Source organism: Lagenorhynchus albirostris, chromosome 16, assembly GCF_949774975.1.
Source record: "Lagenorhynchus albirostris chromosome 16, mLagAlb1.1, whole genome shotgun sequence".
Classification (NCBI taxonomy): domain Eukaryota; kingdom Metazoa; phylum Chordata; class Mammalia; order Artiodactyla; family Delphinidae; genus Lagenorhynchus; species Lagenorhynchus albirostris.
The window spans coordinates 76,695,095-76,711,139 of NC_083110.1; the positions used below are offsets into that span (position 1 = coordinate 76,695,095).

General features: G+C 62.8%; 1 protein-coding gene across 1 annotated transcript in view; it reads left to right on the forward strand.

Moving 5' to 3' along the window:
* Positions 1–9,295, forward strand: part of LHPP (phospholysine phosphohistidine inorganic pyrophosphate phosphatase) — a 134,885-nt gene extending 125,590 nt beyond the window's left edge. The window contains exon 7 of the mRNA XM_060125917.1: positions 8,447–9,295. Within this exon, the coding sequence (XP_059981900.1) occupies positions 8,447–8,543 (97 nt within the window). The 3' untranslated portion in view covers positions 8,544–9,295. The remainder of the gene's footprint in view (positions 1–8,446) is intronic.
* The last annotated feature ends 6,750 nt before the right edge of the window (positions 9,296–16,045 follow it).

Below are 16,045 nucleotides of genomic sequence, written 5' to 3' on the forward strand. Positions count from 1 at the left end.
CCTGGTGGGAGAGACTCCTGGTCCTTCCCAGCTGGACGATGGGTCAGCCAGGGTGGGCTTCTGGGCCCTGGGGCGCCACCTGCCTGAAGGAAAGGGGCATCCCGGGACCGCCCAGGCTGCGAGGTGGAACACACAGACGTGGGCCTCCCCTCTCTCTGGGTAGCACCCCGGCCCACCCCAGGCCCCACGTGCACTTGCAAGGAGAGTGTGTCTCCCAGGTGGGGGCACAGGAACCCTCCCCCATCTTTAGATCCCCCTCCCATCAGAGGCTGGAGGGAGGGGGAGGGGGAGGCAGCCAACCTGCGATGCCCTGTCGCCTCCCCAGCTGATGTCCACTGTTAGCTCCGTGAGGGGCCCGGCTCACCAGGGCGCACCTCTTTCTCATTTGCACAAAGACTCCCAGGGGGAGGGGGTGCTCTGGGGGAAGCTTACCTCTCCCCCTTCCCCACCCCTGCCCGTTACAGATGAGCAGACAGGCAGACGGACGGGAGAGGCCCAGGCGCCCGCCAGGAAAGGGAGCTCTGGGGCGCGGCCACCTCCCCTGGCAGAGCTCTGACCTCAAGGGGGATCCCAGGCGACAGAAGCGTGTCCCCATCCCCTTTCCAGGCCAGGGAGCCGTGGTCCTGAGGGGCCCGAGGCGAGGACTGTCCTAGGCCTGGGTTTTTCTCTCAGGATTTTTCCCCCTCTGTGATTTTAAAGCATCCCAAGAAGTGCGCGTCTGCGTGAGCCGGTTGGGCGGAGGGAGGGCAGGCCTCGCCCATCAGTGGCAGGAGGGGCCCCCGGGCTGCAGGGTCCCCAGGTGGGGCTTGGGGGCTCCGGGCTGGCCTGTACCAGGTGTTGGGCCGAGTCTGGGCCCAGGCACGTGGTCTGAGGGTGGGCGGTGGGAGCCGAGGGTCTGGTGGGTGGGGCTGGGGGACACAGGCCTGAGGCCTGAGCGGGTTTCTGGAGGACAGGGATCTGAGGCTGGAGCTGATGACCGGTCCAGGCAGGACGGCACAGGGCCTGGGTCCTCGTCTCCGGGGTGGCCTCCCTGCAAGCAGGGATGGGTCAGAGTCCCCTTACGAAGCAGGGCTCGGCGGACCTTGGCAGAATGGGACGTGGCTCCGCGGGGAGCAGGTCCTGCGTAGGTTTCTGCGTCAGCAACAGGCACAGCGGTTCCCGGAGGTGCCCGGGGTGTCTGCCCAGGCCTGGGCCTGCCCCGCCCGCCCTGCTCCGCCTCTGAAATCTGTGGCAGTGAGCACCCTCCTGGCCACCCCACTGCGAGGTGGCACCTGCCAGCAGCCAGCTCAGGCCGGGGATCGCTGGCTACCCCATTGGGTCCCAGCAAGCTGCCATCTTGACGGTGAGCGTCCTGGGCCAGCAGGTGGACGGCAGGAAGCCCCGTGCCACAGGTCTCATGTTTGGGCCACGGCTGGTGGCAGGAATCCCATAATCAGCCTTCAGAAAAGCGTGGATGAGGGCGGGAGGCGGCAGATCCCAGGCACCCTCCCCCGGGCGTTTGCCGGAGGCCACGCTCTGGCCTGTACCGTCTTAGAAACAAGCACCCTGGCCCTGGCTCTGGGACTCCTGGGGCTCAGATGGAAAGATGCCCTCGGCCCAGCTGAGGTCACCTCCGGCCCCATGTGAATCCAAGCCCTCTGTCCTTTTCCTCCAACTTCGTCAGCACAGCCCGGAGTTGGCGTCAGTCTCAGTGGCGTCACCCTCCCAGAGCCACGGCCCGGTTCCCTGAATCCACGTGGTCAGCCCGCCCCAGTGCCCGGCCCTCAGCCACCAGGGGTGTGGCCGGCCCTTGGATAACAGTTGGGACAAGGCCGCATGCCCCTCCCTGTGCGGGCAGTGCCGTGGCCTCTGGTCTCAGGAGCCCCTGCCCGGCCCTGCCTTGCCCTGGAGCACACCAGGTGGGGAGCTGGTGGTGGGTGGCGCTGTCTCCTCGAGAACTTCACGGGGAGAGGCTGCACCTCTGTCCCCTCGGTCGGCGGAACCAGGTGGGCACGGAGACGGTCCTTGCTGGGCGTCCAGCTGCCATTTTCCTTGGGCTGGTACAAAGATCGTCCCTGTGAGGCTGTCCAGGCTGACACAGATTGGCCTTGTTCTCTGCCTCTGTCATTCCCTCCTTCCCCCGGCTCAAGGGGCATGAGGGGGCGGAATAACTAATGACAGGCGGCGCCCTGCTGGGTGGGGGCCTTTGTTCATTTACTGGTTGGCAGACACTTCCTGGGTGCCTGTGTGGGCCAGGCCTGTGTGGGTAGCCACTGGTGCAGGAAGCCTGGCCCCTCCCTCTAGGCAGCCCAGGTCAGTTGGTGCCCAGCCAGAATGGTATGAGGGTTTGGCGGGGGCAGGCAAGTTCTGGGTGCTCAGAAAAGAGAGCAGCTCGCCACGGAGCATAGAGTTGGAGATGGGAACAAGTGGGTGAGGCTTTGAAGGATGAATAGGAGTTTGCAGGTGGAGCAGGCCCTAGTGGTCATGCCATTCCAGGACGTAGCGTGGACAGAGGTGTGGGAGAGCGTGGAATGTCTGAAGAGCAGTGGGCCCTGGACACTGGGTGACTGGGAGGACACCCAGTTGGGACGGATTTGTCTGCTCTGCTGAGGAGCTGGGCTGTGACATGGGTGATAGGGAGCCGCAGCAGAGTTTACACAGGGAGAGGTGGGAGCTGTTGACAAGACGGGGAGGATCCACACAGGTCCCCAGGCTCAGACTCGGCCGGAGACACCTGGACACCGCCCACACACAGGAGCCCAGGAGAGCAGAGGCACCTGCTGCCCCTCAGCCATGCAAGCACCCAGGGAACCTGCCTCTGCCTCCAACTTCGGGGAGGGACCCGAGGGCCATGCTCAAATGGATGGCGGGGGCAGGGATCCAGCCTCATGCCCCCTTTTCCAGAAGCTTCCCTGACCCCCGCACATCCCCCCATAAATTCCCTCAGACCCTGCACCTTTTTCTTCCCTTCCCAGCCCTGGTCACGACTGTGTGGGGCTGGACAGTGAGCCCTGGGAGGCCGAGGGCGGGAGGCCGAGCCTGGCGTCAGCTCGAGGGCCGGCATGCGCAGGCGGGATGCCAGCTGCCTCACTCTCAGCGTGACCCTGAGAGCCAGGCCGTGTGCCCACCTTACAGATGGGGAAAATGAGGCTCAGGGAAGTGAAGAGACAGCTGGCTGGGGACAGAGCAGGGGGCCCACCCTGTGTGGGCCTTGGGCAGGAGAGGCGCAGCCGTGACCCCCATGGGGGCCCCGGCCAAGCCTCAGCTGAGCCTGTGGGTGCAGGGAGAGGGGGCTTCTCCTAAGTCCCAGTGGGGCGGGGGGGCGATCAGGGCACAGCCCGCTCTCTGCTCCCCATCTTTATGTGCCCACTTTCTCCTTTCTGTTTCTGTATCTCGCTTCCTTCCCTCCATCCCTCTCTCTGCTCCTCTCCCTCCGTGTGTCTCTCTGTCCCCTGCTCTCTCCCACCTTCTTTCCTCTGCTGCTCTGTTTTCTCCCCCTCTGTCTGCCTGTCTGACCCTCTCTCTTCCCTCCCTCCCTCCGTCTCTCTTCCTGAGTGTGTGTGTCTCTCTGTGTCCTCTGTCTGCCTGTCTGTCTCTTCCCCGCTCCCGTCTCAGCCCTCCCGGCCCAGCCGTGCCCGCCTCTCCCCTTCCTTCCCCACGCGTGCAGCCCTGTCCTGGCAGGGCCTGCTCAAAGCCAGGGGCGTCTCTTGGCCCCTTTGTCCATTACCCCCTGTTTCTGTTCCCACTGCCAAAGGGCATGTGCTTGCTGGGTTTCTTGGTTCAGCTTCTGTAGTGTGACATCTTTGAGGCCCCATGGGTTGCAGGTCACTGGCCAGCGTGCAGTGGAGGCCTCTCCTGCCCAGTTAGGCCATGCATAGCTGTCTCGGGGGCTTCGAGGGGGGCGGGCCCAGGATGAGTCCCCTCCATGTACCCCGGCTCCCTGAGAGCCACAGCCCACAGCAGTATCACGTAATTAAGACATGAAAGTCCACGATTTCCTCTGTTGGCAAACAGCGGCCGGCTGCTAATGCAATCCTTTCTTTTAATGGATTCTTGAATTTAAATGATATGTAATTAAACGTAATTAGCCACGTACCCATTCGGCTTGGTACCGTTCGCTGGGGCCGCCTTGAATCTCATTATGAAGCATCTTCTTTTTGTTTTTCTTTTTCTTTTTTTTGCTGTACGCGGGCCTCTCACTGTTGTGGCCTCTCCCGTTGCAGAGCACAGGCTCCGGACGCGCAGTCTCAGCAGCCATGGCTCACGGGCCCAGCTGCTCTGTGGCATGTGGGATCCTCCTGGACCGGGGCACAAACCTGTGTCCCCTGCCTCGGCAGGTGGACTCCCAACCACTTGTGCCACCAGGGAAGCCCTATGAAGCATATTTTATGGGCGGATTTTTTCTTCCCTCTTGGGGTGGAGTTCGTTTGACTGGACAGTAAACCTGGCCCAAGGGCCAGTGAAGGTCTGAGGAGGACAGTCCTGGGCCAGCTGCCCAGGGGATGACAGGGATGACGAATCGGGGTTGCGGGGGGGGGGGTTGCTGGGAGAAGTTCCGGTTCTTTGAGCAGCCACTGGCCTCACTGTCGAGGAGAGAAAAGTCAGGAATCTGATGGGAACTGGTGGGAGGGGGCACAGAGTGGGGACAAGGGGTGTCAGCGCCTGGGAAGGTGCAGCCTGAAGATGTCCCCCTCCCCTGACAACCCCCTCCTGAGTGGTGGCTGGGGCACTGCCCTGTCGGGGAGCCGGGCCTCGGGGCTGCCCTCCAGCCCCAGGGGCAGCTGAGGGAGACCCATAAGGGCGCACCCCGGGCCATGCAGGGCTGCAGCCTCACGCACACAGGCCAGCACGAGGCAAGGCCACGGGCCAGGGGGCCAGGGCGCTGGTACCGCCACTGGGACGTCCCCTAGGGTCCCGGCCTCCCTGCCCCTCCTGCTGGCAGTGCCTGTGGTTACACTCGCCCACCCCACCCCCACCCCCCAAACTCACTGTCCTCCCTGCGCCTCGGGTGCTGATGTGGATCCGCGTGTCCCTCTGTCTGTCGCCCCAGCAGCCTGTGCGCCCAGGGCAGGGCCCAAGGCCGGGTCCTGGCCAGGCTCCCTGCCTGACGGCTGACTGCGTCCTCACGGGTTGTGATCACCGTGAACGCCCGCACGAGGCCTGCGGGGCCCCTCCAGCCTCGCGTGTCTCCCGCGCTTCTCCCGGGGTTACCTTCATGTAGAGACAGGGACGCCGCGGCGTGGAGGCGTGCGCGCTCACCCAAGGTCGCCAGGTGGGTGAGGGGTGGAGCCTGTTACGCTCAGGGCACAGATGAGCAAACTGAGGCAGAGAGATGGTTTGCCAGGGGTGGGTTTACTGCCCATTCAGGTGCTCCGTCTCCATTTCTCAGAGGGCGCCTCCTGCCCACCTGCCAGCCCAGCTCGCTGTACCCTGGGCCAGGCCGGCCCCTCTCAGGTGGAGCCGCCCAGAGAATTATCCCCTCCCCCACCTGCTTCGGAAAGACCCGAGGGAGGGGGCACCCATCAGTCTGTACAGGGGAGGAGTTGTCTGCACACCAGGAAGGCCTGGGTTCCCAAGGAGGAAGACCCTCCCGCAGGAAGGGCCGTCCACAGAGCACCTGGGTGGCCGGGAGGCCGTGAGCGCCCGCCGCGGGGAGGACCGAAAGGAAGGGGCCCACGGAGGGTGGACAGCCGGGACCAGGGCTCCCCAAGCCTTTGTTGCAGAGGCCCAAGAGGCAGCTGGTTGAGGCTCGCAGGCCACCTGTGGTCTCTGTCGCACATTTTCTTCTTTTTACAAAGTTTTAAAAATATGAAAACCATTCTGAGCTCAAGGGTTGTACGAAAACAGGCTGCCGGAGGAATGTGACCCATAGGCCATAGAGAATAGCCGCAGTGATGGGAGATAGACACCTTATATATGTGAGATTGTATGCGACCTTTTCAATTAAATTTTCGAGGTATAACATCTACCTCAAGCGTGTTACATATGCATGTTTATGTGCATAGAAAGTGCACTGAAAATGAAGAATGCATTTTCCGCCATGTGCCACCCCTGTAACCACCACCCAGGTCAAGACCTAGAACACTGCCAGCACCCCCACCCCGTTCCCCCAGGAGGGAACCATCTTCTGGCCTCTGCACGGGAGGCTGGTTGTACCTGTTCCCGAACCTGATACAAACAGGTGGTCTGGTTTGGGGTCTTCGCGCCTGGTTCTCCTGCCCGTCGTGACGTCTGTGGGGGGAGGGGGTGGGTAGATGCTGCAGCGTGTGGCGGGTGATTCACTGCGGGTGGTGTTGTCCTGTGCTGCTCTGACGTGTGCACGTACCACCCTCTGTTCCTCTGTTCTCCCGCTGATGGATATTTGTGCAGTGTCTGCCTTTTTGCTATTGCGACTGAAGCTGCTCGGAACATTCTAGTACGTGTCTTTGGTGAACATGTCGATGCGCTTTTGCTGTGTTGCACACCTAGGAGTGGAACTGTGTGTCACAAGTAGGTCCCCACATGGTTTTCCAGAGTGTGTGCCACATACGACCTTTCGCTATGAACAAGTGAGTGTTTCAGCACTGATGCAGAATAACGTGGGTCTTAATTCCCACGTTCACTGTAGACTGTCTGGATCTGGCAAGAACGAAATAGTGATCCCTTAAAGTACCTCCACTGCCACGAGAGAGCTGCTGATCCTGTGGGTGGCGGTGAGGGTCCCTGTGCACTCGTCCCCTTGTCTTGTCCCCAAGGCTCATGTTTGGGGCCTCACCTCTGGTGGAGTCATGTACCCTCCGCGGCACCTGTCTGTGAGTGTGTCGATCCCTGAGCCGCAGGGTGGCCCCGCTCGAGAAGACCAGAGGAGCGATGCCTGCCGGCCCTGGCATCTGTAGGTGGCCTCTGTGTGGAGTGGGCGCTGCCCACTGTGACCTTCTTGGGGGGGTGGGAGTGCCCAGTGGCAGCGCATGCCCTTGGAGGCTCTGGCGCCCAGAGTACCGCTGGGAATCAGAGGAACCGGGTCAGATGCCCGGCTCTGCTCTCCCTGCGGCATGGCCTCGAGCAAGTCTCTGAACCTCGCTGAGCCCCCATTTCCTCACCTGTCAGAGGGGGGCACCTGCCTCCTCCCCGAGGATGGAAGGAGAAAATGATGGGAGACGTGGGAGGGCCGTGCCTGAGGACTACAGCAGGAAGGGGGACCGTGCAGAGTCAAAGGTGGGCCCTCCTCAGTCATAAGGAGTGTCCGCACTTCCCTCCCCCTACACCCCTGCCCAGGTCCCAGGCCTCAGCAGCCCCTGGGGAGGGGGCCTCTAGGCTCCTGGGCTGAAAGCTCTTTAAAAGAAAAGGTGCCGTTGCCCAGGACAGCATTTTAGGGTCACGTGCTTCATAGATGCCAAACCCTTCAAAGGGGCAACTTGACTTTAATGATGGTGTCAGAGCCAACTTCAACCACTTCCTTCCAGGCCAGGGTGGGGGCTTCCGAGGTGAGGGCCCGGTGCTGGGAGGGTGCCGTGTGCTTTCCCAGGGCGCTTGGGTCAGACCTTGGGGTAGTCGGAGTGGCCCCTAACCCCGCCGAGCTCCAGCCCGCGAGCAGTGGGACGGCCCTTCCTGTCGCCAGGACACCACGCTCCGGTTCACAGCCCTCCAGGCTGCCCCCGGCCCCCAGAATGAGGTCCCAGTTCCTCCCGCAACTGTCAAGACTCTGGGGGACGTGGCCTGGAGCCCAGCCCGAGCCCCTCCTCCCTCCTGTGGCCGGGGCCCCAGCCCCATTGCAGTTCTCCTCCGCCTCCATGTGTCCACCTGGAGCCCTGCTCTGCTTCAGGACCCAGCCCGCAGCCCCCACCATGGAGCACCCACACGGGGTCCCCTGGGTGCTGCACGGACCCCACAGGCACCCACACGCGCCGTGTGGTCTCGCTCCCCTTGTCCTCAGCATCCAGTGGGACCTCAGGGAATCCAGCAGGGCCTGGATGAAGGCTTTGGGAGCTTCTAGCCCCCCAAATCTCAGCCAGAGGGCAGCTTTGCCAGGAGCCTTCCTCTGCTGGGTGGGAGCAGCCTCTGCGGGCGCTGAGCAGATGGTACATGAGCCCCCTGGGGTTTGGGCAGGAAACTCAGAGAAGGACCGAACTCAGGGCCCCGCTCTCAGAGGTGTGATCCTTCTGCTGGCAGCACGGACGGAGCAGGGGCCAGTGGTCACCGCGACGGGGCTCCGAGCAAGCTTCCAACGGGAGGGGCACAGGGAGGAGTCTAGGTGGACGGACAGTCAGGAGGGACGTGTGTGTGCTCTTGAGTTGCGGCGGCCGGGCCTGGGGCGTGGGGAGGACAGGGACAGCCGTTGGCCAAGACCAGCCTGCCCAATGGGGCACAGAAGGGCCTGCAGGTCTCCCGAGGGCAAGGCCGGGCCCGTGCCAGATGCTGGGAGGCAGTGGCTTCGCAGGGGTCACCTTGGGGTTACTGATCCACTAACCTATGGTCCTGCTCTCTGCAGGCCCAGTGACGAGCACCACCCGGAAATAAAGGCTGATGGGTATGTGGACAACCTGGCGGAGGCTGTGGACCTGCTGCTGCAGCACGCGGACAAGTGACAGGCTTTCTGGGAGGGCCCCTAGCCTCCTGCCGCCCTCTCCTGTGCCCACACCATCCGAGGCACTGCCCCCTGGCCTGGACGGGCAAGCGAGAGGGTGCCAGCCAAGCAGTTCTGGGCTGCCCTGCCCCTGAGCCACCAGCCCCTCCTCCGTCTCCTTCTGCCGACCCCCCTTCCCTCCTCCTCTCCGGGCACACCTCCCAGCCTCCTGGGTGAAGTTTGATCCCCACCTGCTGGCCCAGCCCCTCCCTGTGCTTCCCTAGTGGAAGTCAAGAGGTGGGGCACAGCTGTCGAATCCCCAAACCCATTCTCTCTCCAGTCGGCCAGACCTTTCAATGCGCTACCGAATCGGACTCTGGCGTTTGCCCCCTGCCTCTTTTCAAACAGCCCTTGAATTTTAGGGAGGCGCCTGGAGAAAGCGGGGACTCCCAAGCAGAGTCCTTGCGGCCAGAGCCGAGCCAGCCTCCCCGGGACTGCCCAGCGGCCCCTGCCCTCACCTGGTGTCAGAGGGACCGCTCAGCACTCCCCACGAACCCCCCAAACAATGCAGCCCGCCATTTCTATCCCAAGTCACCTCTGGAACCCAAATGGAGCGGCTCCCAGGGGCACTTTAAAGACTGCCGTCCTTCGAGCAAGAATTGTAAGCTCTGGAATCCAGGTGGCAGGTGGAGGGTACCTTCTGGAGCCTGAACTCGATAGACTTGAATGTGTCACACCCAGGAAACTAACGGTTAAATCAACTCTCTGCCCTGACCCACGGCGACTCCGGCTCTGACTGCGCGGGGTGGGCGGCAGGGAGGAGGCACCGTCCCTGATCCTGCCCTGGACTTGAGCCCCTGCACGTCAGGGGGCCAGGGCCCTGAGACACCTCGCCTGCCTCAAACCCTTTGTTTAACAGAGGGGGAAACTGAGGCCCCACGGGGACCAGGTGCACAGGGCAAGCGTGGGCCTTCCCTCACGCAGCAGCCCGAGGTGGCGGGCAGTGAGCCGCGGGCTTCCCAGATTCACTCACGGCCCAAGTTTCAGGTTTCAGCATCGATCAGCAGAACAGATAACTTGAATGCTCTGTTTCTCCCCAAATCCATCCAGAACCCACTGACAAATCTCGGGAGACTCCTCGTGAAAGAGGTCGTGAGTCTTCCGTCACGGGATTTCCATTAAACGAAGGCAGGTGATGATAGAACGCTTCGCCCTGAACCTGAGTCCCCAGCACGGGAGCAGGGCCGGTGGGGGTCTGTGCGGTCCCCAGGCCTTGCCCGCCAGGCCGGCCACCATTAAATCAGGATTAGGAAGAAACGGTGGTAGCTGAGTCTCTTCAGCAAGATGAGGCCACCGGCCAGGCTCGGGTCACTGGCTTGCAGGGGAGGAGGGGCGTTTGGCCTGTTAGCTGGCAGATATGCAGACGGCCTGCCCCTGGACGGAGTCCCCTAATTCCAGCTCGTTAGGTGACCAGCGCAGTGCGGGCAGCAGGCACCAGGGCTCGGAAGGCGACTGTGCGGGGACGGGCCTGCAGCCTTCTGTTGGGTTTGTTCCCTCTTTTCTGTCTTTCCTTTTTCGTGGGCTGCCCTTGCCTGCTGTCCTCAGCAGGGGCTTGCAGGCAGGGCAGTATGGTTCTGGAGGAAGGAGGCTGGGGGGGTCCCGCTCTCCATGGACAAGTGGAGCCTCCCCTTGCGAGCTGCTGCCCAGGAGTGAGGACGGAGAGGGACTCAGGGGCAGCAGGCGCAGACCCCTGCTTTGGGTGGAGAACACGCTGCCCCCCCGAGCTGTGGGTTCTGTGAAGTGGACACTGTCATCTCCCCATTTTACAGGTAAGGAAACTGAGGTGCAGGGAAACTGACTTGCCTACGGGCTGACGGCTGGCAAGGATAGAGCCGAGGCTCAAATCAAGGTCTGACCCTGCATCCCATGCCCTTTCTAGTCCCTTCCACGATCCCTCCACAGGGGATGACCTGCGGTGGTCCCGGTGGCTGTCTTTCCAGGCGAGGAGCACCTTGGCATCCTCCCAGTGGAGATGAAATGTGCCTCGGGATTGAGGTCCAGCCCTACTCTGGGCACGCCATGTACCCCCGAACCTCAGCTATCCCACCCTTCCCTGAGCCCTGCCGGGGACCAGGCCCGGCCAGGCCAGGGTGCCCCGTCGCCCCACTGGGGATGCTGACCCCTCTCCTGCTGCGGCGCCGGGGGCTGCCCAGAAGTGAGGATGACCTGCCTCACCCCTGGGTCCTTCCAGCTGTCGGGCCCTGGCCTGATGCCCACCCTCCTTCCCCACCCCCAAGCAGGACAGTTCTCGGGCCAGAGATAGACGGAGCCACAGGCCACAGGTAGGGCTGGAGTTCAGAGCTGGCAGTGGCCTGAGGACCTGTCTGTGGTCAGGAGATGCGCCCCAGATCTGCCACAGGGCCAGCAGACACTCCAGGCTCTGGGGCCACCCAGCAGAGCTGCTGGAAGGGGGAGGGACGGGTGGGGCAAAGGAGAGGGCAGGACGGGGGCACAAGGGCCTCACCTACCCCCAGATCTCCCAACTCAAGCGTCCACATGGTACCAGCCCTGTGTGAAAACCCGATTCAAACTGGGTTAATCCAGCAGGAGTTTATCATCTACGAGGCTTCCAAATCCAGGCCTGGCTGGATCCGGGTCCCAAGAAAGTCCCAGGCTGACCCTGGGGCAGGGCAATGGCGGCTCCAGCCAAACTCGCACGGGAGAGGAGAGGGGCGTGGCACCAGGAGGGCATCCACACCATCCTCTCGCTGCCCTGCCGGGAGCTGGGAGCCAGGCTGAGGGGTCCGAGTCCTCGCCGGCAGGTGTGTGCCCACCATGGGGCCCAGACAGCTGCGGCGCTTCTCTCCTCCTCAGAGCAGGTGAACGAGGTCCCTGCAAAGGCCTGGCCTACCCGCTGGGCCATGCCTGCGCCTCTCGGGGGAGCGGGCGGGCAGCGGCAGGAGGAAGGGGCACAGGGGTGGGGACGCTGGGAGGGACACGCGTGGGCGCCTGCTGGGCGCTCACGGTGCCACCTCCACCCAGCCTGAGTATCCACTAGGTCCCGCCTTCCCGCTCAGAACTGTCCCGCTTTAGATGAGAAACAAACTGGACACTTTGTATCATCTCATTTTTTCTTATGTTTTGATTTTTTTAAAATAAGATTATAAAAGCAATATGTTACTATAGGAACATGAACAGAAAAGTTTACAAAGGAGCCACACGGGTCACTCAGAGCCTGACCACTGTTAGTATCTGGACGCATTTCCTTTCACCCCTCTTTCCACATGGAGATAAATGTTTTAACACAGTCTGGACTGGACTGTCTGTCTAGTGTGGTACTGGGGTTTTTTTAGTGTTGATTCTCTCATTTAAGCCCTGAGAGTGTTACAAGCCCTGTCTGCGTATGAGGAGGCTGCCTGGAGTCAGCGTATGTCCTGGTGGCCCATGTCAGCTGCAGGCGGTCCACAGCGGGGCCAGGCCCAGAGACCTGCAGCTGGACCCAACGGCAGGGCATTTGAGCTGCTGCCCAGTGAGCCCCAGAGCCTGTGCCCAAGACGGTGTCCTCCCCCTGCCACAGGGGAGGCACCACTGGGTGAGCTGAGCCAGGGAGATAAGGCTCCACCCGGGCCATGGCCCGACAGAAGGGCCGGCGCCAGCCCCAGGTCCAGACCCGAGCACAGCCAGGGTTGTCACCTGAGCGGGGCAGGCAAGGAGCTATTAGGGCTGTAGGTCCATCCGGGGCCACTCTGCGGAAGCCTCCCCTGCCAGTCATGGGGGACGCGAGGCTGGGTCCCGGGGCCCCTGGGCTTTGGGGCTGCAAGGCTGCACCTCACACCCCCCAGCTTCTGCCACAGCAGCCTTGCTTCACCTGCTTCGTAAACTAGACGTTCATGGACCATTTTGTTTGAAGAAGGAACGGCTGCTAAAGAGAGAACAATAACAGTCTGGACGGGGTGCTCTTGTGTCTCGTTCCCAGGGGGGCATCCCCTCAGGACCTAACAGATCTCCAGGCAGAACCTCTGCGGTCAGATGATGTGGGCCAACCTTGGGTTATAGAAATGACAGAAGCCTCCCTAAGCCTGTCCTCGAGGCTGCAAACATCCTGGTCTCCTGAGCTTGGTTAGCGAGGGGTCCCTGACTTGGGGGCCAGGCACAGGGACCGTGTGCCCTGGAGCCCACTCTGAGCTGAGCTGTGAGTGCTGGCGACCCCTCGGCCCGAGCAGCACAGATCTGAGCCGTGCTGCCCTCCGAGGAGCGTGGGGTTCCAGCCTCCGCCCCCTCCCTGGTGACCCTGGTGGGCAGGGGGCCCCGCAGGCCCACAGGGCTCCAGGCCAGGCGCCCTGCAGCAGTGCATCCCGGAGCAGCTGCTGCGTGGCCTCGCATGGCAGGCATCTCCAGCCGGAACACACAGGTACGAACCGTCCCGGTGCTGGGGGCCCCCGCGATCACAGCACCCCCAGCGTGGTCGCGCACAGCCTCCTGCACCTGAGCCTCTCGACAGCTCTGAGGTGTCCACTCTCCCCGTCTTACAGACCTGACCCTGCGGCTCGGAGGGGATAGAAGGGCCCAGGCTCCGCCCATGCCAGTCCAGAGCGAAGGGTCCCAAAGGCAGAGGGGGGACCCTCCGATCTGCCACACCCAACAGAAAGCACACAGCCGGCTCCCGGCAGCTGGGTATTGAACCAGGAAGCTTTATTTACACAGTAAAAGTAACAAGCAAATTCCTGAGAGACTAGAGCGGCTCTAGTGCAAGACAGTCGCGGCCCGTGCGGAGGACAGGCTGCGGTGGGTGGAGGTGGGGGACAGACCCAGCGCCTCTGCACCCAGCGCTTCGCCCCGGGCAGGGGCCTGGCCCAACACTGCCCGTCCTGGCCGCCACACTTCCTGAGGCTCCCCAGTGCCCACGAGGTACAGCTGGGAAAGCGCACACGGCCCGAGAAACCGCCGACTCGCCGTCCCCGCGCCCCGGGGCATCGCCCACCCCCGCACTGAAACACAATTTCTTTGCCAAAGAGACTATGCTAGAAGGTCAGACTATCCTACCTAGGCTACAAGATCTCCGCTGCGGTCTGGGATTTCTTTTTTTTTTTTTTTTAATCTTTTTCTCTTTCAAGAGGAATGGTTTCTTCTGGCACCAATGGGAGGGGTCGGGCCAACTGCGTGGCCGTGGCAAGACGCGGCACAACTGCCTACACGGAGGCACCGCCCTGGCCGGGCTGCCGCCGCAGCGCCGGGGTGGGGGGGTACCGCTCGCGCCCCAGGCCGCGGGGCCTGAAGCGGTCATCGTTCGGGTGACCGGCCCCGAGGCCAGAGCACACGCGACTTGAGCCTGCGGTGGGGCACCCAGGGCTTGCGCTGAGGGCCCCGGCAGCGCCAGCCAGAGCGCGGAAACGAACACGCCAACCCTGCCTGGAGACCCATTTGGATGTTGGGTTTGTTTATTTTTCTAAGGTGGACTTCTCCTTTATTTAAATTTTCTTTCCGCGTACAAATTCACAAGACTTTCCTGCTACAAAAATTTTGCTGAAAAGTAAGGCTTTCTGAGAATGAAAATTCATATGCATGATCAGAACAAGCGCTCCTGTGGCCCGGATGTCGTGTCTGCCTGTGGGCCCTGGGCTGGACCCCGGCCTCCACCGTAAGGCAAGAGAGTTTGCGGTAATGTAAACGGCGAGGCTGTGGCCCTGGCCCCCGGCCCGGCCCTCACAGGCAGCAGCCCGTTAGTCCAGCGGCTCTAGCAGGCGCTCCCTCTGGAGTGAGCAGGGATGCCCCGGGACAGGAAGCCCCCCCCCTCCCCACCCACGACCCCGTTCTCGTCCTTCAGGGCCCCCGGGGCCGGCGGACGGCCTGGCACCGCCCTCCCTCCCGGCTCTGAACTTCCTCAGAGGCAGGAGTTCATGGGCTGCAAGAGGCAGGGCCCCAGCAGAAGTGAGGCTTGCGGGGAGCCCACCAGGCCGCCTGCTGCCCCCAGGGGCAGCCCGCTGGGGTCAGAGGCAGCCTCCCTCCAAGACCAAATTCCCGGTGGCAGAGGAGCAGAGCACAGATGGCCTCTGGCGGTGTGGCAGCACCTTCTGGACGAGGCCTGCTGCCTTCAATTAAGACCGACGTGAAGCCACTGGAAGGCCGTCTCTTTCTCTGAGAGGGGTCACTGGCCATCCTCTCCCCTCCCTGCTGCTGTCCTGGGCTTTGGCGAGGAGCTTCGGTTGGGGCAGAACAGCCAAGAGAGGCCTGAGGTGGCTGGAAAGGGCCAAACCCTGCCTTGGGCTGGGATCCCTTCTGCCTTTTGGGTTGACAGGACCAGCCTGCGGGGAGGTGGGGACGATGGGGCCACTGCTTGTCCTTCCCTGCCACCAGGCCTGGGAAGGGGGGGAAGTGACTGGCAGGGTCCAAGGGCGTCACCTGCGCCACAGGCCCGTGACACCCACCCACCGCCATGTGCCCTCCCTCCCGGCCCCGAGGAGAGGCCCATCCTGGCTGAGTCTCGCCCCTGTCGGTGGGTGAGGGAGGCGGGATCCTGCTTGTCCTTCCCCGGGAAGGACTGCTGTCCTGCATGCGCCCCCTATGGCCACTCTTGGTGCGGCCAGGTGTCAACACCTCCCACCCCAGGCTTTCTGAGGCCGAGGGGCGCCAGCATGTACTCTGTGAATTGATACGCTGGTCGCTGGACGCCACCGAACAGCTGCCCTAGCCTCCTCTGGATCAGCTCTAAGACGACGGGCCACCAAGCAGGGGTCAGGTGAGACGTCCTTCCCCACCAGAGCCGCCGGCTGCCTCGTCCGACTCCCCAGGGGAACGTGCCTTTGGAGGGACCTGCCCAGCGCCCGCACACCCGTTACGCTCTACAACCTGAGGCTTTCAGCACAATCTTGGGGGGCCACGGAGTTGGGGTTTTCTGCAAGCATCTTATGGCTGACTTTTAAGAAAAGCCAAGTATAAATGAGAACTTGAGCCCCCTCGCTTCTGATGTAAGAAAGTAAAGGTTTAAGTAAAGTTTCCCAAACATTGTCTCTCTCCTCAGTGGAAAGAAAGTGAGAGCCACTTGTACTCGACCTGCAGCGGTGAGGCATCCGCCGTGAACAGATGAGCAGGGGCAAAGTGACTCCGAGAGAGCCTCTGTCGCGGCAGCGAGCTCCGGAGAACGCACAGATGTGTTTAGCCTCACTGGAAAAAGAGCCACTCGCTCACAAGCCGACCCAACTGCTATCGTCTGAGGAAGGCGCCAAGCTGCTAAAAGCCAGATTCCAAGGCAGCAGAGCCCAGGGGGCATGTGTGCAAGCGGGGCTGGAGAGGAGCTGTCTGGGAGGGAGACGTCGCGGGGTGGGGCTCCTCGGCAACCCCGGGGGGCGGGGGACGGGGGGGGGGGGGGCCCGGAGCCGGGGTGGGTACGCGCGCGTCTCGCTCTATGCCTGCGGCGGGGAGAGGCACTCGCCACCCTCTGCTCCCCGGCCCACCTGGCCCACGGACAACGAGCCTGCGCGTGAAGGCTGCGGGGCCCCAGAGCGGCCAGCAGACGCCCTCCGTCCT